This window comes from Epinephelus lanceolatus, chromosome 4, assembly GCF_041903045.1.
Source record: "Epinephelus lanceolatus isolate andai-2023 chromosome 4, ASM4190304v1, whole genome shotgun sequence".
Taxonomy (NCBI): Eukaryota; Metazoa; Chordata; class Actinopteri; order Perciformes; family Serranidae; genus Epinephelus; species Epinephelus lanceolatus.
In genome coordinates, this window is record NC_135737.1 from 42,302,210 (window position 1) to 42,329,196 (window position 26,987).

Below are 26,987 nucleotides of genomic sequence, written 5' to 3' on the forward strand. Positions count from 1 at the left end.
TTGGGGATTTATTCAAAATTGAAGGCACACTGAACCAGCATGGCTACCACAGCATCCTGCAGCGACATGCCATCCCATCCGGTTTGCGTTTAGTTGGACCATCTTTTATTTTTCAACAGGACAATGACCCCAAACACACCTCCAGGCTGTGTAAGGGCTATTTGACCAAGAAGGAGAGTGATGGAGTGCTGCGGCAGATGACCTGGCCTCCACAGTCACCGGACCTGAACCCAATCCAGATGGTTTGGGGTGAGCTGGACCGCAGAGTGAAGGCAAAGGGGCCAACAAGTGCTAAACACCTCTGGGAACTCCTTCAAGACTGTTGGAAAACCATTTCAGGTGACTACCTCTTGAAGCTCATGGAGAGAATGCCAAGAGTGTGCAAAGCAGTAATCAGAGCAAAGGGTGGCTATTTTGAAGAAACTAGAATATAAAACATGTTTTCAGTTATTTCACCTTTTTTTGTTAAGTACATAACTCCACGTGTTCATTCATAGTTTTGATGCCTTCAGTGAGAATCTACAATGTAAATAGTCATGAAAATAAAGAAAACGCATTGAATGAGAAGGTGTGTCCAAACTTTTGGCCTGTACTGTACATAAGATCATGCCAAAAGGCCGAGCCTGAAGCTGAACGTCTCAGGCCAAAAGTCAGCATCTTCACCAGCTGGTGACCCACACTGAGGACATGGAAATAAAGAACAGCAGATACAGATATTTTAGTTAAATCCATTTCTTACACTATTGATTTGTGCTTGTATTTTTGGTTTTGGACAGGTAATAAGGAATAGACAGCATTCTCAAACGCTCTACACACAGTGTATCACTCACATACACTGCTTCAACATGTGGAGAATCCAAAGCTTCACAGACCTGCCATGCCCAGTTATGATTGCTGAGTTGTTATTGGACAATTGTTGCTCAGGGGCGGGGTTATGTGAACATCAGTTAAAGCTAAGTTCACACTACATGACTTTCAAAGTTGACAGATTGCTGTACATTCCACATTACACAACTTGCGGTCTTGTATCTCGAAGTCTTGATGTCACCGTGGTTTTCACACGACACGACTGAGCAGTGACACATTACAAGATCTTTCACCAGGAGGAATCCACGATGAGAATGTCAAGTGACACAACCACAACCAAGGATCAAGGGTTGCTTACTAAAAAATATCAAAGTGATAAAGCAGAATTCTGAACATGCTATTAGGCTAAAAACTATCAGAAAGACTGCATGCAATAGTCCACCTTCCCCCCTCTTTTTGAAGAGTGATGCAGTACCACTTGGCTCTGTCCTCAACCCATGCCTTTCACTGTCTTTGGTTGTAGCTCGCCAATAAAGTCTGCAACAGGTCGAGATATTTAGCATGCTAAATATCTGAGGAGTGTCTGCAATGCATCTTTGAACAGATCACACGCAGCACTCAAGCGCCGTGTGCGAGCACCGAGCCAACACCGATCTGCCTCTGTTCTGGGGCTGTTGTCCAGAGAGATCCAAAAACTGTTGGCGAGCAGAAAATCAGGGCTAAAGTTGTGTGGTGTGAACTAGGCAAAAGAAAGCACAACTCTGGATCAAAAATGTAAGGTCTCAGAAGTGATGACAAAGAGCACAGAAAACAAGCAGTGCGAGTTTAGCTGAGTTTATTCTTATTCACATTTAAAAGATTCTCATGGCAGCACATTTTTCTACCTATACCTGCGAGACAACTTGTCCCGTAAACAAATCTCAAGATCCATGTAATGGAGGAAAAAAAAAAAAAAAAAGACATATAAAAAACAATCTCATCATAAAACCATAATTTTCAAAAGTAAATCAGGCATAAAACCCACTTCAGGGTGAGATGGTGGAGAAAAAAAAAGGATGGAAAAGCAGCATTTAAAACTTGGAGGGTCTTTTGCTATGACAGAAATGTTGTAATGTGCTTTTTTTTTTTTTTTTTTTTTGCTTGTGTTTCTGTCTCAGAGCAGCAGGCACATTAGCAGTCGAACACAGAGCTTCACCTTCAGATCAATCTCTATCAGTGTTACAGGAGCTGGAGAGGTGACAAACAGTGCCCGTGGTCCTTTGAGTTCACCAAACATGATGGAGGCTTAAATCAAACTGGAGCGAGTGATGAAGGGACGTAGAGAAAGAGAGAGAAGAGCTGGCAGGAGAGAGGAGGGGGATTCAAAATGTTCAAACCACACTGCAGTTGTTGTGTTCTTTAGCCTGTAGGTGGTAACTGCCTGCTTGTCAGTGAGTTGTCTTCGTACTACACACAGCTTGAGCTCTGTTTCTGTACACTCATCACACACACACAGTATATATGCAATCCATGTGCGCTGCACTGTGCACAAACTAACTAAAATAGAACTGTGTGTGGACCTTCTCCCTCTCTGTCTCTCCTGTGGCTTGGAGGGATTGTTGCGTCTCCACAGAGCCTGCTGTGTTGTTGGGAATATAAATATAAATACCAACATGTTTCCGAGGAGGCTTCCACCGAGTCTGTGCAGAAAAGACGTCGGTGTAAACTCTCAAACTAAGGACACTATACACCATGATTAGCAGGACGGTGGATTGCAACACCCTCTTTTAATCCCTCGCTCCCTTCATTTCGTTCATCAGCTCCTCCAGCCAGTACAGGAAAAAAGACAGCGAGAAAAAAAAAATGCAGAAACCAAGACGATAAAAACATTCAAAATGGAAAACCCCCAACTGTCGTAAACAAAACCCCTGGCAGCGCCAACTTCACCACCTGTTCGTAGTCAACATCATCGTCCGCATCCTCAGCAGATGTCTCATGGTTATGATTAAGTTCAGTTTGGACGCTGGTAACCATAAGAACAAATGGACCACAGTTTCATCCCGTGTGTGTGTGTGTGTGTGTGTGTGTGTGTACGTGTGTGTGTGGTCACTGGTACTGGAGGTAGTTCTTGAGCGTCTGCGGCAGTGGGAGTGTGTCGATGTGATGGATGCGCTCTCTGCCCAGAGCCAGTCGAGCTACTCGTCTGCACAGGTCCATGAGGGGGAGCGGCTCCGCTGTGAGGGGCGACAGAGAGGAGACACATGGTTAGGGTCCAGACGGTGAGTTTGTTTACGCTCGATTTACACACCTGCGCTTGTGTCATGGTGGCTACAGCCGGCAGACACCTGCTTTTGTCTGTCCTCGAGAAGCTCCTCTCAAACACAGGTGACACCCATCTGCTAAAAATCATGCTTCTTCTGTCATTCATATATGTGTCTTATATAATGTTCCTCGTGGCTTTATTTAGATGTGATGGGACATTTATGGAAAGAGCAACAATGCGTGTATGATATGTGGCGCCTGGCGTGCCAAAGGGAGAGGTATCACTGCCAGGAAACAGCGGTGAATTGAAAATGTACTGATGTGAGGGACGGATAGAGCGTTCTCTTTTCAGATTTAAAAGGCGAGAATTTGGAGGTCCAAGTGTTTTTCGTGAACACCCTGAGCCTGAGGGCGCTCGCCATCAATTGTCACGGTGAATCCACAGATACATTATCTCATCAATTTCATCATTTATTAGGTAGAGAATTATGTAACCTGTACTTTCTAAAGTCTGGTGGAGACCAAGGACTGAATAACAGAAGCTGGACTTTTTGCACACATGCTGTGTAAAGCGTTTTACTGGATATTCATTTTATCATCCATGCAGTTGGCATGAGAAGCAACTAGCAGAAGACAGCTGGTCTGAATATTACTGTGATTGTACGAGCGGTTTAATTGTCTGTCTGTTGTAATAGAGTAATCTGTCATGATTCTGTATTGCTGTGATCTCAATCAGGAGATGTAAACATGCATTTAGTTTCTCTCTGTGTAATTCATTTTGTGCTGAGGTGATACAGAGATGTTACCGGCTCCACCTCAGCAGGACTGAAGTTGTGACTTGAACATAAAGGGAGCATGGGTGCATATTCAGACTGACATTTTAAATTGCTGTCATATTTACATAACAAGGTGCCTGACTCAAAGGGGCTTAATGTAACAGATCCGTCAGCTTTGGCTGGATTGTGTTTTCTCCCACATATTTCTGGTGTTGACCAATAGCGTAGACAACACAGTGTAAGATGAAGAAATGCCAAGTAATCCTCTTCTTTCCACTAACGCTATACTGAGTTGCATTTTGTGATGTAGCAAAGCACTTTTTATTTTTTATTTTTCTACTCGCTGCCATTGCTGCTGCTATCTATCAGGAGGTGAATGAGTGAGGGCAGACACTACTATGGGTATTAAATGAAGAGATGACACTCTAATAATGCATGGCACTTCCATCTAAGCAGTCTTTTCACAGTCAACAAGTGATTCACTGAACCATACCTACATTAATTCATACTCTACAGGCAAATAGTTCTCAGACTTTTTGCACTGCATACCAATTGGGAAAATATTAGGCTCTCCAAGTCCCACCACTGTGGCCTACATGTTCAGTTGTAACTTGCAAATTGATCCAAGGCTTAAGTTCCCTGTTATTTCTACAGCAGGGCAGGTAAAAGAAGTTTACCTGTTGGAGGTGAGCTGTTTGCAGAGGTGCAGTAAGAGCCTGTTGTCTGCAGCTCTTCATCAACATCTCACTGTGGCTGTTTCTGATTTTACTCTTCCACCCTGCCGTATTATTAGACTTGCCTTAATTAAAGAAAAGGTGCTAACAAAGTTCCGCTAATTCAGTGATAAACACATTTTATTTTCTATAGATTCGTCACAATAAAAGTCTCCCCTTATTTTGTTATGTATAAACTTTTATTGTGAAGCAGCAAAATAAGGAAATGTTGAGTTTGGTGGATAGCGAACATGACTCAGTAAAATAAAGCAGATATCTGAAGTAAAAACAGGACGCACGAGAGAAACTATACCCCAAACCACAGAGATTCAGTTAGAAGCTACAAAAGTACTGAGAGAGTTTGAAAAACGCCTTTCTCTCTGGTCTCCTGCAGACAGAGGTGAGTACAGTCTTGCAACACATACAGCTTATTTGAGAGGGAGAAGCGGGATCATTGGGTGCTGGCTGCTGTCAACGAGACATCACTGCTACCCGCTTAAGGGTGGGTGGCCTGGCTTTTGGACCTTCTCCAGAAAAGGTCCATCTCTGGTGGAGCTTGGCGTGGCACGGTGGAAATGGAGATGCAAATTGCAGGGCATGGCTTGACTAAGTGCAGCCAAAAGCGAGAGTGGAAGAGGCCTACAGTATTGTACTTTTGCCACTGCAGTAACTTGATTCATCTCACAGACTGATTTAGCGTAGCATGTATAACATATAGGCCGATGTCTCACTGCAGACTAATGAACAGACAGATTAAAAAGAGGAGCAGCTCTGTGTCTCTCTCAGTGTTTGTGGAAGACTTGTTTGTGAGTGAGGGGGGCAGAGCTGTGAGAGAAAGGAAAAATGCAGACTGGTATGCGTTCTGTTACGCATCTTGACCCTGTATCGATATAAATGGAATTGTCTCAAACTATATCTTGCTTGAAAATTTATCGTACAGTCGTAATATCGCCCAGCCTTAGTATGGCCAATGTTAAAATACAGAGCGTAGGCCGACTCTACTGAGAAACGAAAACTTCATGCAGGAGGCAGGATTACTCCTAATCAGAAGATTATTGTTGTTGGCCACAGCCATGCTGTAAAAAAGTGTAGCACTGGCACTGGCACTTAAAACTCTTCCACACAACTCTCGTACACCAAGAGGGCCGCCCTCATCAGGTACTGTGGAGACTTTACTGCCGTTGCTTAGGAGATCACTTGCACTCAGTTAATCGTCTTCCACTTCAGTTTCAGCAGTGCTGCTTAAAATACTCTCCTCTTGATCTGCACTTCTCCTGTTGAAAGTTCCCATTTGGAGCAGGCTGACATCAAAACAAAGATATTACAGGAAATGCAAAACTAATTCAAATTTAAATAATTTAAATGTCAGGGATCTTAAAGTTTAAGTATTTTTAATGGAAATGCAATATTTTAATGGCATTATATATTTAAATTAACGTATTTGACTCTTTAAAAATATTTCTAAGATTCCTCTACACACCAGTGGTACGTGTCGTAGTTTGAGACAGTGCTATGGGCCATCGCAAAATCATGCATCGACACTAGTACGCATACTGAAAACAATGTCTACATTTGTACAGATGTCCTTGAAAACCGGTGGTGAGCACAGTCCATGAATTGTTTCAGCTCTGGATTAAATTTACTGTAAATCTTTTATAATGCCATAACCCTGGGTGTATGTTAACAAGCGGGAAAACAAGCAGCAGAAAAAAAAAATATATATAGTAAAATTTCTACACACACTCAGGTCTTCCTATTGTCTGTATGCCAGCAAAACAGGGCAACTTCCCTCCCGCCAATTTTGGAGGCAACTGATGTCTGTGTATGTCAGACACAGAGACTCTTAACTGCTGTCCCTTTACGGATGTCAAGCTGCTCCACCTGGAAGCACCATCTGGTAGGGCTGAATTCCTGCTGTTAACAGTCCACTTACACACTGTGTGAAGGACATGAGCAGGGGCATTTACACTTGCATTCGATCATAATACACACACTAGTCGACAGGCGAGAGATTGAAAAGAAAAGTTTGTCACTGTTTCCATGAACTTGCCTGACCCGCACAGCCGACGTGACTGCATGGAAATTCAAAAGACATCAATCGCACGCTTGCTTGTAGCCTTGATGCCATGATTTAATGATGGAGCTGTCGTTTGGACAAAAAGCCCATAGTCTGGGCGAAGACCCTGAAAATTCTGTATGAATAACTGACAGCATCAAGGCTATCACTGCAATTTCCAATCAGCCTACAGTCTAATACTGCACGGTTTTCTTTTGTTGGTTCTGTCCACGATAAAAAATTCATTTGCTACTGCAGACGAAGGAGCTGCCTAAACACACACACCTTATGTTGAGCCGTTTCTCTCTGCAGTCTATTAAAAGTGCACCACATCACCACAAGCTGAGGCCCCCTACCAAACAAACAAGAAGCACATACGTGACCAGCCTGAAGCGCGTTCATGGAGCCAGAGCACACAGAGCCTGTCGAGAGACCTCAGGCATTCCTCTGGGAATGAACTGCAGCCCTGGTGGCTACATGACCGCTGAATGGTGAGCACACAAACACAGAGCTGAAAGGAAACAGGAGCTGTCTGAAGTGAGGAGCAAATAAACACTGACTCAGCTTACATCGAGATCCTAATTAAAAGCAGACGGGCACAGAAATCTTTACTTTATGTCTCGGTTAGAATCAATGATGATGAACTTTCTGATGGTTTATCTGTTCAGAAAACCCCAGTGCTTTGCTTTGTGTTGTTTTTAGCAACTGCCGGTGAACTTTTGCAGGAACCTCTCGCTGAATTCCTCCGCTGCGTTCTGGTAAGTGACCTTTGAAAACAGCAGTGAGGGGAAATAATGAAACCCACCAGTGAACAGCAGCAGACAGTGTGTAAAGAAATGGAGTACAGCTATCCTAATTTATTTGACTGCCATGTGCTTAATGAAAAGCCTTTGTACGAGCACCTTGGGGACAAGTGGCAGAGTGCGGATCCATTTGTAGCCACATCAATGTGGCAAGCACCCGTATCAGGAAGACGTTTTGAATGAACTCCGACTGAATATAGACAATGTGCGGCGGTGTGTGCAATGAGACCGTAGAGCTGATAATTCTTCACAGCAGCTCCAGAAGTACTTGGCAGGGCAATCACATCCCTCCAACATCTTACTACCCTGATTCTGCAAAGGCAAGTCCACACTTTAGAATGTCAGCTTACCACATCAGGTGCTAAGACTCATACAACCGGTAGTACGATCACATCTCCATTCATCCAGCACCTTGTGACCTGTTGAACCCTGCTCTCTAAATAAAGGACTCTGAGATCACACAGTCTGGGTGCACGTGGAGCCTCAGAGGAATGCAGGACCCCCCAACAGAGATGGATTTACTTCCCATTGGGCCTAACAGCACCTATCAATCAGTCTTACCCCTACCAGCACCACCCCCGCATATAGGTAGTTTCCATAGTAACCAGCTCCTCACACCACCGCTGTGTGATGTCACTGCACTGGGAGTGTACAGTCACAGGCGCACTGTGCATTGTTTGTGTCTGGATTTGTGAGTTTGCCAGTTTAAATGTTGAACCAAATGGTGCAGTTCACTATGAAACAGATAATACACTAGAATTACCATGGGGGATTCCAAACAAGAGCACAGATGCACATTTCAAATTATATTTAGAAGAACATGACTTGAAAAACAGCAGCATGCTAATAGATTTTACAGCCAACATGTGTCACTTGTTAGCACCCTGTGGAAAAGAACTTTCCTTTACTTCCATCTGACAGACTCACAGAAGTGAGCATCTTCACTGTCCATTTATTCCATCCAGAACCCATTTAATCCTGGTTTTCTCCTCCCGTGTTGCTCCCATCAAAACCAAGAAAAAAGTAAATTATCAGTTAAAGTGCATCACTTTCATTAGAGCTCCAAATGAAAACATGACTGCTCGCACTAACAAGACTGACGCTACTGCATTAGCATTACTCTGCGACAGTGCTCTCCTGAGGGAGGTGATGACATGAATATGGTACAAACTTGCTGAAAACCAGCCAATCCCTGCTGGCCCGAGCTGGTCTCCATGGTAAGGGTTGCCTGGGGCGACAAGTGGTCCTGTCAGACAGTGGTGAGGAGCGCCAACAGTAAGTACACACTGTCCAATTTATGGTAAAATTATTCAGCAACACTGCTAAGTGGCTAAGTTGAGATTAAAAAGCAGTTTCAGACTTGTTCTGCTTAAATGACAACATGATGTGGTTAAGAAGTGACCTGATACATGGCTGCTCTGCTTCATGAACTAAAACTTTGTTTTTTTTTCTGTTGTGTATCAGCCTGTGTCCCTTCTCTAAATTTGGGGGTTATTTTTCTGGGTCCAAAGACAAAGACAGAGCTCTTCTTTTTTCCTCAGCAGCAGTTTATTGAGTTTTGTGTCACAAGGTGGATAACTGATACGTCCATCTGATCAGAGCTTATCACATCAGATCGATGGATGAGAGCAGCAGCTGTTTCTGAGTGAAAGCAAACTTTTAGACCAAGTTAAGTTTCACTTTTACTGCACCTGGCATTCTTCTCCTGACTCTGTGCCCAGAGTGCGCTCTGCGCTGTGAGAGTGTGGGGCAATAAATTACTGATAAATGCTATTTAGATTCCAACAGTGCACCCAGAGAACGGTCCAAATGTGGCAGCAGATGTTTTAATAGAGGCTGGTTGCCACTAATTAATGAATGCGTGGGAAACCCCACATCTGTCCGCTCTGTGTGGGTGTGAGTTGATGAGGTTTTAAATGTTTGCTGGAGGTAACAATGGAGCTCAACATCTGCCAGTTGTGAATATTGCTTTAAATACATGACAAAGTTATGTGACCAGACTAGAGTACATCGAGACGGAGATGAGATCAAGACTTTTAGGGAATGAGACGGAGTCAAGTCCAAGACCAGACAAGGGCGAGTCTCACACCGCATGATACACTTAGGATAAAATGTGGAACAAGCAAACCATAGTCACTCCTCAGACTGATCTGACAGATCCACCTTCCCATAAAAACACCAACAGAGAACAAATGAAGATTCCTCTTCATTCATCTCTTTACATGCATACTGTATCCATCCATGTACTTTCATCTGCTTATCCGGGGCCGGGTCGCAGGGGCAGCAGGCCAAGCAAAGTACCCCAGACGTCCCTCTCCCCAGGAATGCTTTCCAGCTCCTCCTGGGGGACCCCGAGGCCTTCCCAGGCCAGACAAGATATATAATCCCTAGAGCATGTTCTGGGTCTGCCCCGGGGCCTCCTACCAGTGGGACGTGCCCGGAACACCTCTAACAGGAGGCGCCCAGGAGGATCCTGATCAGATGCCCGAACCATTTCCACTGACCCCTTTTGACGAGAAGGAGCAGCAGCTCTACTTTGAGCTCCCTCTGGATGTATGAACTCCTTACTCTATCTCTAAGACTGAGCCTAGACACCCCATGGAGGACCCCACCATGGGGCGCATACTGTATATGTATGTATGAGTGTACCATGACAAATGCTTTTTGATAAAATAATCAAAAGTCATTGTGGAGGTGAATTTTATGTGCCCAAATTTTCCTTTGTTGTCTATAAGCATACAAATCCAAAAATTAAGGAGCTGAATCTATTTAACCATATTTACGCAACACTTTTTGCACAGGCAACTTAGTGATTATCTCTGCAGTTGTAGTCTTAACCAGCCTTGAAATAAAATCCTGAGCCCTCTATGTCTGAGGTCGAGACAAGACAAAGGAAAACTTGAATACTACCCCACTGTTTAAAAGTGAGGGCTTTGAGTGGGACGCACTGGCTCATATCACCATTATAAATAACAACTGCAATGCCAGTGAGAAATGTCTCTCTGTCATAAAGTTCATACAGACCTTGGGGGTATTTTGTTCTTTCAAAGGGAGCTGGAACACCAACTTGACATATAGCAGTTCTCCGTATTTACACTTTATGTTCTTTGAAGTCATGATAAACCTTCAAACTACAGTTTGTGTGTCTGTGCATTTCTAAAGCAGACTACTTGTCCTCGATGTCACATGAAAACCTTGAATGACTTTTATACTGAATCAGAATAAGTAGGTAGGTTCAATAATTACTCCACGCTAATTAGCTGGAGGCATCTCAGTTAACCAGAAGTGAACTGTGGAGCTCTCGGCTCGTTCTTCATCTTCCCTCCACACTCCGATCGGTCATGTAACTGTCCATCTCTGCGCTCTCCCTTTCCTCTCAAGCACTCAAGTCTTTTTTTTTTTGTAATAGCCAGAGACTAGTTTCTGACAGATTCATGGCACACTAAGGAGGAGATGGAGTGTGGGAAAGTGTGGTTAAGGACAACTGAGCGCCTGATGTACCGTTGGACTACAGAGGCCCGCGGGCTGGCAGGCGCGCACACCTACCTAACACTTAATCGAGAACAAAGTGGAGGAAGGAGAAAGAACGGCGGCGCGTCATTTAGTCTGTCCTCACTGAGGTGAGACGGCCAATACACGACCGGTGATGCTTCCTCCCAGTTTCCTCTACTCTCCAGTGGATTTATGTGAGTATGTGTGCACAGCATATACATCAGCTCACTCTGAGAGACAACACGGCCCAGTTATGTCCTACTTAGAAATAAAGGGTAAGACAAGTCCATCTCTTTTGGTGAGTGTTCCAATTTACTGTTGATTTAACTCCACCCCCTTCCTCCTGCATTCCCTTCATTACGAGAGACGTACCTAGGTAACAGGCAAGGGTGCCGACTCCCAGCCATGCTTATCTAATAGATTAGCATAAAACTGTTGGGGCTGTCTGACCTAGTTTTAAGATGATGGCTGTATGTGTCTTACATTCACAGCCCTTAAGGTGCGGACACATCTCCAGTCTCCTCTCACCGACGGGTCAAAGGGGAAAAAAGGGAGGAATATATTTAGGGATGGACAGAATTAGATCAATGACGTATGTGAATTTAAAAAAAGGAAATTGGAACAGAAAAGTGAGGCGAGCAGCAGGGAGGGCGCAACACAGCAAACCATCGCTCTATACATGATTGGAAACGCAGGTGTCCAAATTGAATCGTCTGCTCAGAGCGGAAACCAATTGCTCACTGAACTAGTGATTCCTTCCACTGACGATATCTGACTTCCTATTACTTTGCACCGCCGAGCTAGTGAGTTCCAGACAGAAGCCTGGACTGCCATCAATTTGGCCGATGCTCCTCCTGCTGCTCTCACACTCTGCTTGGGAATTAGAGGCTACGGAGACATGATTATAAAGAGGACCACTGGAATACCTGCATGTACTGCACACACAACACACCACTTAACGACCATGTGCACACACAAACACACCAGCTGTAGCAATAGCACTTACTATGCATATACAGCATCATTTATAGCAACCACCATATTCTTATCATTATTCTTATTTCCCCCTAAACCAAGTAATACTCAACTACTGAGTGGTTGGACAAAAAAACAACCTCCAACTGTAGTTTGGCTATGTTTGGTGTGTTGTTAGAAAAGAGAACTTTAAGACTTGTGTTCATGGACTAGTTTTGGAGCATGAAGTGAGGAGAAAAGATGCCAGGAGAGCTTTGTTTACACAGTAACAGAACACGAGGAATAAATTCGAGTGGGCTAAAAAATAAGATGGAAAAACCTAAAACCGTGCCAACAATATACCAGTCATTTTTCATTTAATTATTCTGTCAGCTTGCACTGATTTTTATCACCACTGTTCCAAAACCAAACCTATCTGTCTAGAAAAGGTTCAACGGGGTCAAAATGTTTGTAATTCTGACAGAAACTGATGCATCATCAGCCTTGTTCAAACAACAGAGGGCTCTCATTGAATATAAATACAAACAAATGAGTCAAGACAAGGACAAAGACTGTTGGAGTGGCCGTCGTGACAGAGAACAGGTGTAACGTCACATCTCTACTGACAAACTTTACTGGAAGTAAAATGCTTATCATATAAACAAGATGTTCCTGCTAGTTGGCATTATCTGTGTGTTCATCCTGTCATCCTGTTCTCCTAAAGATCAATAACTGAGTTAGCTCCATATAATTAGTGTTCAAATAAAAGCAAGGATTTTTCAGTCTTGAAAGTTGGCTTCAGAATGATCAGAGGCCTGTGCTATGAGTTAGGATCTGGAGTTAACGAGGTAACTTAAGGGGTAAGCTGGCTCTCTTTTTACCGGGATAAATCACTGTGGTAGAAATCACCTGCTCTGGAGCAGATTATGTTCAGAGTATCGGTTCACAGCCTGTCAACACCCCGACCTCTGACCAATAACATCAGTGGAGAAAAAAGTATCCATGGACAGAGGCCCTGAGTTTCAGGTACAAAAGAGGAGTCTATATGTTTTTATAGGTCAGTATAATCATTTCATTGTTTCAGGGCTCCCAGTCGCAGACACTTTCAGTACAGTTTCATCTCATTTGATATGAAGCAGCCTGCTTCAGCCATGGTTCTGAGGATGTCGCTCTTAAAGGGATAGGGCACCCAAAAATGAAAATTCAGCCATTACCTACTCACCCATATGCCGATGGAGACTCAGGTTAAGTTTTAGAGTCCTCACAACACTTGCAGAGATCCAAGGGGAGAGGGGGTAGCAACACAACTCCACCTAATGGAGGCTTACGGCGCCCCAGATTAAAACGTCCAAAAACAAAATATCTCCATACTGCTCGTTCGTAGTGACTACAGATGAGCAGTATGGAGATATTTTGTGGTTTCAATTATGTGTCTTTTAGACACTTTAATCTGGGGCGCTGTCAGCCTCCATTAGGTGGAGTTGTGTTGCTACCCCCTCTCCCCTTGGATCTCCGCAAGTGTTGTGAGGACTCTAAAACTTCACCTGATCCTCCCTCGGCATATGGGTGAATTTTCATTTTTGGGTGCACTATCCCTTTAACACCCCCACCTCTTTTACATGAGCGCACTTGTGGCTGGATAGGAAAACCCAGAGTTGACTGAACTACCTGCTAACCAGCTTTGTAGTACCAGTTATCGAGACGGCTAATGTTAGGGTTAGTCAAACCTGATAACGGAAAGATATCCTGAGTAAGTTAAACTAGCTTTGTAGTAGAGGCCTCTGGAGCTGCTGTCAGAGCAAAAAGTATGAATAAGTGCTGATGTAATCATAATTAGCTGAATCGCAAACATTACTTCCTGTTAACCTCTTATGAACTTACTGTCTAGATACAAATGACTCATTTTCTTTGAGGAACAATGAAAAATTGTGACAAGAGCCACCCAACAGTACCAAACGTAGGAGACAACATGGCACTCAACTATGGCATGATGACAATGGTTTGCATTTAGACTTAATTCATTAGCTGTACTTGCATCATAAGTTCACTGTACAGTACAAACAATTTGCTGCAGATTGGACATCGAATTAAAATCGGCTGTAGGTTACAGCTACTTTGGCAGAATTCATAGGTGGAACATTTTTCCAGGGTTGGATATTATTATTGGGAAAAATTCTCAATTTTGAAGAAACAAGGTGGAGAACAGACGTGAGGTCACTTCTTGCTCAAGGTTTACAATCAATACTACAACAGCAGCTGCATTAAGGAGAACCACATGGATAATGCATACAACCACACTCATGCTGAAAGACAGATAGCATGAGACATATGTCCGTGAGTCTACTGCTCCAGTGCATGCTGCTGTGCTTCTCTACAAACCTACTGGACGTCATAAGTGCAATGGTATGATCAGCTCATGGAAGTGCTGATTGTGATTTCAACGCTCTACCATGCTGCCTTTATTTCAAAATAAGAGTGTACAGTTACTCAAGATAGCATCATCTAAAACTGACAAATATTCTGAGACATTTGGCACATGAGAGAGAACAGGAGAGAGAACAGTGGTGAGTTACAAACATTATGATGGAGAGGAAGAAGACTGCTCTGTTCTCTCACAGGCTGCATCACTGATGGATTGAAAAAGCTATTTTGCTGTTGAAACCTTAATGACTGCTGTGAGTGTGATGGATGCCTGCCACTTCCCCTCACAGTGAATCCACTCATACATTTTCACATCAGTTTCATCATTTAACCTTATTAGAGAGAGAGCTCTGTTGTCTGTTTTACAATAATAGGGTGTTAATATGGGACTGTGGTTTAATTCCTCTTTGCTCACCAGCTGTATGTAAAGTGTTGCCAGATACTTACTCATGCATACAGTTGGCTGAATGAAGATTGGAAATAAAGGAAGATATTGTTGGTCAAGTTATTACCAGGGTTGTAAGAGGGTTTCTTAACTGCTTGTGTCCCGATCACAGACCTGATCTGAAACTGATCTTCTAAGCAACTTGATGGTTGAGGTGATAAATTACTTGACATGATTTTAGAAGGACAAAATGCACATTTGTCTTGGCATATATCACCTTGTGCTGCTGCAGTCTTCATGCTAATCTGACTGCATTCAACTAACTTGAGTCATGCTGAAAGTGATAGAGAAATGGTACTAAGTCAAACCTAGTGAGATTAACTTTAAGGGTGCTTTAAGACCGACAGTTTTCTTGCTTTGGTCCGAATTGGTTGAGTTGGTTCATGTTCTCACGGCAGCATTTACAAGTGGACCAGATCAAATGCCTTGTGTGAGAAAGCTGCTCTTGATTGGTCAGAATTTCCATGCGGGAAAAATCCAGGAAGTAAACTAAATGTTGAAGAAGAGTACACCTGCAAGATAAATGTGACACTTTCTAATGTCACAATGGAGGGACAGCTACGCAGGTTGATTTTAGCGCTGCTCATCGTGGACTATATTGCTGTCATTGTTCATTTTAGTCAAACCATACAGTTTGAAAACGAGGCGCGGCTCCAACTAGAAAACAATGTTTTGATGCATTGGATGTGCTGAATGTGCATATTAAGGCAGTACAGGAGGAGGTGCACATTAATAATCCTCCAGGACTGTAACATGGTCATGTTTAACCCAAACAATGTGTCATGTGACTGCAGTTGGTTCAGATCCAGGTCGGAACACATTCTCATCACAAATGAACCGCACCAGAGTTCTTTTGTAACTGAACCGAGACCACCTCTTCAAGAAAGTCTCGGTCCGGTTGTTTTGGTGCACACCTGAGTGTGATTGCTGTGTTCATACCTGCCCAAATGAAACGCACTTAAGGGGCAAATGAACTTGGGTTTGACTGAACCGAACCAAACAGGGCAGGTGTGAAAGCACCCGAACATTAAAGCAATGAGGGTGCATGAGACAGACACGTTCAATTACCATCACATGAACTGAAGGGCTGCGTGTCTGAAAGATGCAATGACCACATGAAAATACTGTAACGGTTTCCAGGTTGCCTAATCACAGTCAGGCTGGCATTTTTTTTAATCATACCTCTAAGAAAAAAGGAATGATTTGTATCAAAAAATAAGTGTAAATACGCCTTCTTTTCTGCAGGTTTGGGCTTAAGGACTTGTTGCTATAACAGCGACAAATAACTTCAAGCCAACTAGAAGACCTGAGAAACACAGACACGGGTCAAATCAAGCTAACTCATGTATCCACATATGAAGAACAGGGCCCTTGAGTCCAATCACAGTGTTGCCTTTTAGCCACTGATGTAAAATAAATGTCATCAACCACTGCACTGTGTTGTTTATAACAACCCAAACATACTGACTGGCTCATTTTTAATCCAAAGTACCATTCTGTAAAGCATTTTACAAATTCAACCTTAACTTATTCTAGGTCTAAGCTCAAGTTACAGCTTGTATCTGTGCTGCGGATAATGCTAACAACTCTGAACTGCAGACAGGCAGAGAGAAGACATCCCATTTGCATAGGGCAAGCCCTTAGCCACCAAACTAGTGAGCAAGCTGCCTGGTCAACAATTAACCACCCACCTATCCGCCAAAAAGTCAGCTTAACTGTTTCCACAGCAACCTGCCACCACAAATGGTGCGTAAACACTGAAAGGAAGGATTAGTGTTGAAAGGGATGAGGAGGGAATAAAAAGGAAGACAGTAGCAGGAAGAGCAGGAGGGAGGAGATGAAACACAATGAGTTGGAGTCAAATAGGGTTCATTTGCGAAAGGGGAGGGCAGGCATGTCAGTAGTGTGTGTGAAATGCTTCCTCTTCTCTGAGGTTGGATCAGCTTGATGACACTTGGCTGGCCTGGCCTCTGTGGTGTCATTAGGCTGTTGTGGTGGAGAGAAATTTTAGCCCTGTTCACACCTGGTATCAACATGCATGTTGGGTGACTCGATCATTAAGCGGACGGCTCTAAGTACAGGAGCGAATGCACCGAATGCGTCTTCATATCCGAGCGCTCAGAACACATTCAGAGGTGATCTGGGTCACATATGGCCACGTTATTAGACAGTGTGTACGCTAATGTGTCCTGGGACACACTCGAGGACCGTCTACTCAGCTGGTGCCCTTACTAATCGACTCCCGGCCTGTAGACGCAGCACTGAAGGACAGTCTCCTGAGCTGCTCTCCTCCCAGTGAAGGGTCAGTTCAACGTCTGCCCTGTTAGCATGATTTAACACAGCAACAGCTGTTTGGCAGTCCCTACAAACTCACACCAGCTTGTCCTGTGTGTCCTTGTGTATCAGCCTGTGTCCCCTCTCTAAGTTCAGAGGTTTGCAGGTCAGTAAACACAATGCATACTCTGAGTTATTTTTTCTCTCAGCAGCAGTTTGTGTAGTTGCGTTGCGGGGTGGATAACTGATCAGTTGATCCGATCAGAGCTGATCACATCAGACTGATGGATGAGAGAAGCAGCTGTTTGTAAGTGAATGTAAACTTTTAGACCCAGCGCAATGACTGGTTAACTTTAACTTTCAGTGTGCCTGACTTTCTTCTGCACCATCTGTGCCCAGAGTACATCCTGCATTGCGAGACTGTGGAGCAATAAATAACCAAACAGTATATGCAGTATATTCCAACAGCACACCTAATGAATGTACCAGCTCAAAAACAGAAAATCCAAACGTGGCATCAGGTGTTTTAATTGTGGCAGGCTGCCACAAATAAATGTGTGGGAAACCCTGCTATATTATTTTAGTAATAACCTGGAATAACTGCGAGACAAGCAGACACACGAACAAGCAGACAGACAGAGACAAAAGATGAGCTCTATGTGTGATTAGAAAAAGCAGAGGAGCAGAACTGCTGTTTAGTCTGCTATGTCACCTCTGCAGCTTGTTTTTAAAATTTTTGTTATTACAGAGAAAGTAAAGTACCTGAGAAAGGTACTGCTGGGTACCATTAGTTAATTCCGTGTAGCGGTACCAGTATAGGTTCAAATGTGAACAGTATCTAACCCTGCTCATCAGTGAGGCAGGATTTATATTTGTGCGTCACTACTACGCAGAGCTTACGCCATAGCCTGCCCACGTGACCAATGCTGTCGTTGTGTGTCTGTGTCACTCTGCAGTTACACCTTCAAAAAAACTAGTCGGTGGTGAGGTTTCTGTGAAGTGCTGGAAAGTTTAGTTGATTCAAAACACACATTAAACACACAGTAAACATGGCTTAATAGAGACAGTTTCAAACACAAGTACACAAATCAGCTTCACTATAACTCGCAGCATTCACAGACAAACACTTGTCTTTATTTGGACACATTTTCCCCACAAATACAACATGCTAATGTTTTTAGCATAAGCCTATGGCATTTTACATTGTATAAATTAGCGTGGAGGCTAGCCAACTTTTCCTCTACTCATAAAATCAGGGACAACAGCAACACTTAACAAAGGTAACGTTACATAATTTGGCTCCATTACAACTCACAGGGTTCACTGACAAAACAACTGTCTTCTACTAAACACGTTTTCCAAACAAATATAACATGCTAACATTATTACAATTTACTGTTTCTTATCTGTGAAATTAAAGTAAATAAAAGCTTTGTTTCCACTGAGGGAAATGGTTTCAGCTTACAGAAACAGACAGGAGGTCTGCGTTGCCGCATTGTGTAGTTACATATCTGAGGAGGTGCTTGAGTGTGTAGTATGACAAACCTCTTGCCAATTAAAAACAACAATGTATTTGGCCTTTCCAAGTGGAAATGATGTATTTGTTAATTTGCATATAGAGCGAGGAAGTGAGATCCAATCACAAGTGGACACATCTGGAGAAGCATTTTATTACCAGATGTTAACAGTTAGACTTAGAGCTGCCCAGTTGTTATCGGATCAGCTATGACGCATGTTAATATCAGGTGGAAACCGGCTCTTTGAAAGATGGCTTTCCAGGAATTGAGGGATGAGGATGGCAGGATCCAGTGACCTCAGTTTTTTTTTAAGAGACGTTAGCAAGTCAGAGGTATGAAAACTGATAACAATCATGTCTCAGAAGAGTTGGCTTTCAAGTGTCTCTGGGACTGAGGGCATAAGGACTAAAGTGTTCACTGAAACGCAGGGAGGATGAGAGAACTGCATTAATGCAGGGTATTAAGGGACAATACAGACAAGAGAGAAAAGTATAAGGACACTTATCTCTTCTCACTTCCCAGGGAGTAAGAGATGGAGAATAAAAGAGTCTAAACAGGAGGGAGAAGGAAGGGGAAAAAAGAACGTGAATAGACTACAAGACAAGTGAAAGAGCAAGAACCCAGAAAGTGAACAAAAAGTGAATCCTCTCTGAGTCGCTATAGGAAGATGCACAAAAGCAGGATCTGGGAATAGGGAGGTGCCGCCATCTCCAAGCATACATATTGATGCTTTCATTCTTCCCTTTATCACAACGTGTAATGTGCCTTATGCCTGATATCATACACCCATCTCTCGTGTGTATACTGTCACAAGCCCTTTGAACACTCAAGATCCCCAACTCAACTGATCTCATATACATTGTACTCGACAGCAGTGAATGTATGAGAAAAATGACATCATGTTGGCTGATGTATCAGTAGTCAATCATCTCTGATGTCTACAATAAAGCAAGAGGAGAAGAAATAAACAACAACAAGTGACTGATGTAAGTTCAGGCTCATAAGTCAACATCATTAGCAGTTTCTATTAGCAAACTCTGTTTTGTCTTCTCTAAGCTTCATTAATCCGGCATTAAAACAGACTGATGGAGCTATTCATGCACTTCCAGGGCATCAACATATGAGAATCAGACGTGTCATTGCACTAACTGCACAGACATTGTACAGGAAGCCAAAGGGATAAAAAGGTATGGAATTTACCAGCTTTGCTCTTTGTCCATTTACAGTGATGTTGTTGAGTGTAACCAACTATGGCACCCTCTTTTTTTCTTTTTTGGAAATTAAAGAAACATCTCTATCAAAAATATCTGTCAGCATTTTTCATCATCTGCGCATCTATATCCCGCAGATGTTAATACATTCACGTGCCCACTGATCCATGCTGTACTCATGTTGATGAGGACTTGATGATGATGCACCATCTATAGGACACAAAGTGGCAAAAACGATTTTCACTGGTGGGTGCCATTTCCTTAATATCTGCAAATAGATTTTAAGACGAGGCCCCCCCCTTGACGGCGCCACTGGCCGCACACGTGAGTTGTCGACGGTGACAACTTGTGTGGCGGCTTCGTTGAGTGTACCAAGTACAGCAGGAAGCTGGTATATGACAGCAAAAAGACGGGGACCTCGACACTTAAGAGGCACATGACGAAGGCTTGCCATGGAAAGAAAGACGAGAATCAGCCTTCAATGTCCACGTTTGTATCCTTAAAAAAAATGTCGGGTTTAAACCGCGCTCAGGCTCATAATTACAGTTAAAGGGACAGACTGGGCCGGGCTCGGACAGAACATGCACGGGCTCGGATGGGGTCGGGTTGGATTTTTTGGGCCCAATCTAAGCTCTGATCTGCGGTTACATATCTTTGCCTTAAGGGTGACCTTGAGTGTCTTGAAAGGCGCCTATAAATAAAATGCATTATTACTATTATTATTTATCAGTAACATTAAAAGTTTTCAGTTTGTCTATCTCACTTGTCATTTTTATTGCAGCAAATTGTATTTAGTGGACTGAAAAAGCAATTGATTTTATTATTCTAGTGAGCTACAAAACGTTTAATTTGTATTTGTAACATTAAGCATTTATATAATTAGAAAAATCGCTACTTGGTGTTGCATATTGATAAGATATGGGCACGAAAAAATATCCCGATACTGAGCTGTGTCAATCTTTTCACTCGAGGCACCCAGCTCTGTTTCTGGTATATAGGGGGTTAAAAAAGGCAACAAATAAAATTCACTGCCATGAGCAATCATCACAAATCAAAATCACAGCAGCAGAACCAGAGATATCATCTTTTAATTTCACACGTTCTTCCTCCTCATCGAAAAAAACTGCCTCCTAAAATACCCACAATGCAACTCAATCACCGACAGTTGGGTCAAAGATTTGGGTGTGTACGCTGTCTGGTGAGCTCCCTCATTTCTCACTCCACACCCCCAGGTTTTTGTCAACAAGTGACATTACTGGAGGCTATTTATCAAACTTCACACAGCTCTCTCAGGAGACACAAAAAGCTTTGTACAACTTTCTTCTCATATGCAGCAGCACTCCCCCAGACCTGTAAACAGACTTTGATGCGTAAAATCAGTGGAACTTCCCTTTAAGAAAACAATTCCCAACACATTTGGCACAATGTGGGCATCACTTTGGAGTCCTCTTTCTAACCACCTGCTGTATGACAAAGTAAGATTCACTGAAATTTAAGCACCAGTTTAGTTTGGAAAATATGTGGCGGTTATTCTTTTCTTAAAATCTGTTAACCACAAAGCCGTGTCCTTGACTAACCCGGAGTTTGCACTGGGCAGGTAGCATACAGCTGCTTTGAAATTAATCTGGATCCAAAACAATGAGCCGAGAAAACAATGGGAGCTGTACAGAGGATGTTGAGTCTCAGAATTATCTGCAGCTCGTTTTCCACTTACAGATGAAGTAATTTACTCAAACTAAACTAAAAATAGTCCTTGAAGCAATTTTAAATGAATGAAAGAACACTTCCATTTTAATTTATTGCAAATGCCTCCAAAACATGGTAATTCAAGAACATATTTTTCATTCTAGCTATGTCGAACACTAGAACTAAAACAGTGAGACCATTTCCATAAACCACAGGCAGTATTGATGATCTTCCAAACACACAACAGATTTTGCACGGAGACATATTTTCATGAAGCACAAATATGGGCCAGTCTACATTATGTTCACGTAAGCTGCTTAACAGATATACACACACCTAACCCGGCGGTTCCCACTATGCAAGGCCAGACGCTGAGCTCAGAGGCACACTGGGACATCTTCCAGAATTCCTCCTCTACTGGCTGCCGTCGGCCAGCACACACACGCACGCACACAAACACATGGCTCGCAGCCACGGACATGGTGTCCGTGCCTCGCTGTCGGCAACGCCCCCAGCCCACTTTGGCTCTTTGTTCAACATGCGGGCTGGAGCGGGAGGGAGGACTGAGGTCTATTACACAATCTGAGGGGCAGGCGTGATGGAGATGACTCTACTAGTTTGAATGATGACATGCAACAGAGAGAAACATCAAGAAAGACAAGCTGACACACACACACACTGATCTTAATGGTGACTTCAGGACAGTGGTGAAACTGATATTCCCTCTGCATCAGAGTGCTGGATGCAGTTTAGAGTCTGAGAGAGTTTGAGGAAGAATGTCTGAGAGAGTGCTAAAGAGCGATAGAGGGAGGCAGACTAGAAATAGTACACAGAGGATACTTAAGCTGCTTCCTATTGGTAAACAAAGCAGCAGTCCCTTTCATTGTGGGCTTTTTATAGATCAGTGCATTCTGAATTGTGCACAGCATATCCATCCTCTCTAAAGGAAACTGTCAAATCTGCAAATAAAGCCTGCCTGTCTTGCCTTAACCCCTTAATCCTGTACATTTCTGCAGAGCCAAGACCAGGTATAAGTGTTTGGAAATTATCCGCACAAGTAGTCTTTCAGGACGTTTATGACATTAAAAATCCCTCATATTTCATATGTGTTATACGGCAAAGGCACCATTTCAGCCACACTAGGGAGTGTACGACTATGTCTCCTGCAGAGAGTGAGGAGTTAAGTGACGGCTGCCAAAATGACTCAGCTCCCTGACTCAGACTCTTCTCTCTGTCTATCTTCAAAACAACTGCACATTGTCATACAACTAGACACGCATGACTGGTCAGAGCCAATAACTGATGAGTGAACACACATCGTTCTTTTCCCGTTTCTATTCCTCCTTCACTCTCCTCTCGTCCTACCCTGGGTTTTATCACTGGCCCCCCGAGTTATAGCACAAATCTGACCCTGGGCCTTTACAGCATTGATAAGCAGGTTCAAATTTAAGCTCGGGCTGGGCGATATAGACAAAAATTCATATCTCTATATTACAGTATTTATAGGCTGACTTGCATTACGCAATATATATCTCAGTATTTTCTACGAAATGGGCAACATGTTTTCAGTTGCAAGTCAGAGCCATATTTGAGATGTCACAAGCAGTTTTATAAAAACAGACTGATCAAAATAAAATGCAAAAACAGGGATTTTTCTCTCTGTTTGAAAATATGCAGCTGCACATAAGTTACACCACCAAAACACTATTTGGCAGTGGGGTTTCTGTGAAGTGCTGTGAAGTGTAGTTGATTTAAAATACACACAAATCAGCTTCACTATAACTCGCAGCATTCACAGACAAACACTTGTCTTTATTTGGACACATTTTCCCCACAAATACAACATGCTAATGTTGTTAGCACAAGCCTATGGCATTTTACACTGTATAAATTAGCCTAGCGGCTAGCGGACTTTTCCTCTACTCATATGAAGCCAGGGACAACAGCAACATTTAACAAAGGTAACGTTACAAAATTCATCTCCATTACAGCTCACAAGGTTCACTGACAAAACAACTGTCATACTAAACATACTAAATATGTTTTCCAAACAAATACAACATGCTAACATTATTAGCGCAAGCCTATGGCATTTTGCATTGTATAAATTAGCCTAGCGACAAGCAGAGATTTCCTCTGCTCATATGAAGCCAGGATAAATCACACACAAGACTTAAAATGCTATTTTTGTGGAGGCTTTATTGTCTTCACAATTTATTGATCCTTATCTGTGAAATTAAAGTAAATAAAAGCTTAAGTTTCCACTGAGGGAAACGGTTTCAGCTTACAGAAACAGACAGGAGGTCTCCGTCGCCACAACATTTCTGAGGAGGTGCATGTCAGGCCACAGCTCCAAAAAGTGTTGCTGGAGAACTTGTGAGTTAATTAGTGCGGCAGAGCTGTGTGGCGAGTGTGAGAGGGGAGGATTGCACACTGGTATGCGTTGTGTAACGCAACTTGACCATATATCGATATAAACGGTGTTGTCTAAATTTATAGCTTGCTTGAAAATATATTGATATATCATACATAGTTGTTGTTATCGCCCAGCCCTAATATAAGCCTATCTGGAGTTTCATTAATAAACACGACATCTATGCACTGTGAAAAATGACCTTCAACATCCACCTCTCCAAATTTTTACACTGACACAAATCACAAATGCAAATAGCAGAACTAAAACAAGCACAAGTCTTCATACTTGAAAGACGACTGGGTAAAAGAGGACTGTGAGTTATTGGCACCTGGTGTAATACAAGTTATTACACTCATAGCAGAGCATGAACATATCTTTAAAAGCTGCATGAAAGGTTCTAATGAATGGGGGGGGGGGGGGGGGGGTACGCTCAACTTAAACAGGGATTAAGCTAAAAAGGTTAATATGTTTTGACATCAAACATATCTCTAAGCAAAGAATTCTGTCTTGCTTTGGAAGACATCCGAGACTTATCAGCTGTACCATTTCCTGCTGAGGATAAAAACTCTTTCACCTTGGAAGCTACTGTAATAAATGGTGCTATTTAACACGTTTTGATAAATCATACTGCTCAAATACTGAACACTGCCAACAAACAGGAGGAAGGAATAGCAGGTGTTGAAGACAGCTGAAAGAAATATGACATGTAGGAACTGTCTGATCAAGTTTTCTTGGCCCCGATCTCGATTTGAGTACTTTTAACATTGGATACCAAGCCTAGACACTGATGTCAATTCAAAACTATGACCTTGAAATACTTAAATGATTCATATGATATAAATGAAAGCTAAAGAAACTCAGTTAACTCACGCACTGAATTGCAGAGAGCACACAAACTCAACTACAGCCAAGTTTGTTTTTCCCTGCCTTCAAATTAATCACAGATTTAACATTAATTAGTGACAGCTGATATGACCCGCTGCCATGGACATTTGCCACTTTAACCAGTGAAAGCAGCGATCTGTGCTGGCTAAAAATAAAGAGCTGAATGTTTTGTACACTGTTCTCTGCTAACAGAGAAAAGAGAAAGGACAGCAGACTCATTACCATGAGAGTTTGGTGAAATCATGCATTTTCCCAACATGAGTGTCAGAACTGCTCTAAACATCATCCATAAGTCATTCCCAAAGCCCAAGATGACGTCCTCAGATGTCCCATTTTGTCCACAACACAAAGATGTTCAGATATCAAATTAGTTGCCGATTAATTTAATAGTTGACAACTAATTGATTTATCGTTTCAGCTCAAGTCAGGACAGAGCCAATCTTCATTTTTCACATTCACACCCTAAATGTCACTTGCATATGAAGTAAAATAATACACTAGAGAGCACAGAGAGCAACACACTGCAAGACTGAAGTGGACAACACACAGCAGAGCACAGTAAATAATATGGATCCATTCAAACATGTCCTGCTCTGCCCGAATACCAAGCCTTGAGATTGGCTTGAAACCTTTCTAATGACAGGTTCACTCTATCATAAACACCTGTCATTGAGAGTGACTGGCTTTTTCAAGAGTGTGCGTGTCAGTGTTGTGCCACTTACGATCTAGTCCGTTGACATAGCGAATAGATACTTCACAGTGCCCCCACACAGCGCTGACGATGGGATACAGTCTCTTGCCTTTTAGCCCTCTAAAAGCTACTCCCAGATACTGTCCGTCTACCATGAAGCTAAGTGTTCCTTCGTCCATATCTAGTATTACTGTCAGAGAGTCTGGAAGCACGAATGACTCGTCTGGCTCCAGGAAACACGGATACGTGGGTGCCAAAGTGGAAACAGGCCGGTTCTTTCCATCATGGTAGAGTCTGTTCCGACCCAGGTCCCAGCCCCAGGACTCAGAGTCCGAGCCCACCAGAGCTGTGTAGCCCACTGAGTGTAAAGATGCTTCAGCAGTGGCCACGCCCACGACAGCGTGGGTGCCTCTCTGCCTGGCCGGCCAGTGAATCCTCCACACGTGGAGGCCCCTGGTGTATCCCACCTTCCCACGGATACAGTCTGTGCTCTGTGCCACTGGATGTCGATGAAAAGTCAGCTTGTCGTCCTCCTTAACAAAGACATTGAGTGACCGGTCATCAGGGTTCCAGGCGTGACGAAGCTGGGTCTCAGAGGTGGCCGCAGGCATGTCCAGCAATAAGTCCAGCCTGGGGGGCCGACAGAAATCCGGGCCCCGTAGTTCGCGGCGCACGGGCCGATATGAGGGCTCCCCGCGTACATCCACTGACTTGATACTGCCAGAGATCTTCTGGCCCATGGCTGGGTGGGTCCAAGGGAAGAAGGGACAGAGGGGAGGGAAATGGATGGACCAAGGGTGGTAATGAGGGGACGGTAGGTCCTGACGCTACCTCATGGGCGCAATGGCATCACAGTAGGTCCTGGGTGGAAAGGTGCTGTTGGACACACACTGTCTTCAACCAGGGGAACCACACTCCTGAAACACACACAATGAAAACATCATGTATCAAATGTATAATCTTTAACAGCTGATATTAGTCACTCTTGGCCAAACAGTTTGGCTTTTCACACTGCCCTTAGCTTCAGGCTTCAAGAAAGCTGTTAGCTTGAGGCTAAAAAAGCTTTAACACTGGAACAACCAATTGGGCAAACACCAAATTTCACCTAGGGAATGAGTAGGCAACCTGCTACACCTGGCCTAGGGCATGTTGGCCCAACTCTGGAACAGAGTTAGCCCCTGAAAATTGACTTAACAACGGGCTAAAAGTTGCCAGTGTGAAACAAGGCTAAACAAACAATACAATTTCAGAATATTAACATGAGTTAAGCGTTCCAACTGACATTTAACCCAAGGCTAGTGGAAGTGCGGTATGAATCCTATGAACCCCTGTTTTAAGGTTAACCCTTTCTTAATGGTGTGTGTGTGTGTGTGTGTGTGTGTGTGTGAGAAAAGGGGCTAGGTTAGTATGAAAACCCTAAAAATGACCAAGCAGACAAGACACAGCAACTGCTTCACTGCTTTCCTTGATCAACTGGAGCAGGTATTATTGTCGTACCTTACACCAGTGGTTCCCAACTGTTGGGTCAGGGTCCAAAAGTGGGTCATGGGTCCATTCTGAATGGACTGCAAGTGACATTTTATTTCTAAGAACAGCAAA

At 43.2% G+C, this 26,987-nt stretch overlaps 1 protein-coding gene across 2 annotated transcripts in view; it reads right to left on the minus strand.

Annotated features, from left to right (window-relative positions):
* Nucleotides 1–1,625: 1,625 nt before the first annotated feature.
* LOC117260026 (SPRY domain-containing SOCS box protein 4-like) overlaps nt 1,626–26,987 on the minus strand; it is a 75,454-nt gene continuing 50,092 nt past the window's right edge. For both annotated transcript variants that reach the window (XM_033631886.2, XM_033631888.2), the window contains 2 exons: nt 25,420–26,305; nt 1,626–3,020 (listed from right to left, as the gene is read on the minus strand). In XM_033631886.2, the coding sequence (XP_033487777.1) occupies nt 2,893–3,020; nt 25,420–26,128 (837 nt within the window). In that variant the 5' untranslated portion in view covers nt 26,129–26,305 and the 3' untranslated portion in view covers nt 1,626–2,892. The remainder of the gene's footprint in view (nt 3,021–25,419; nt 26,306–26,987) is intronic.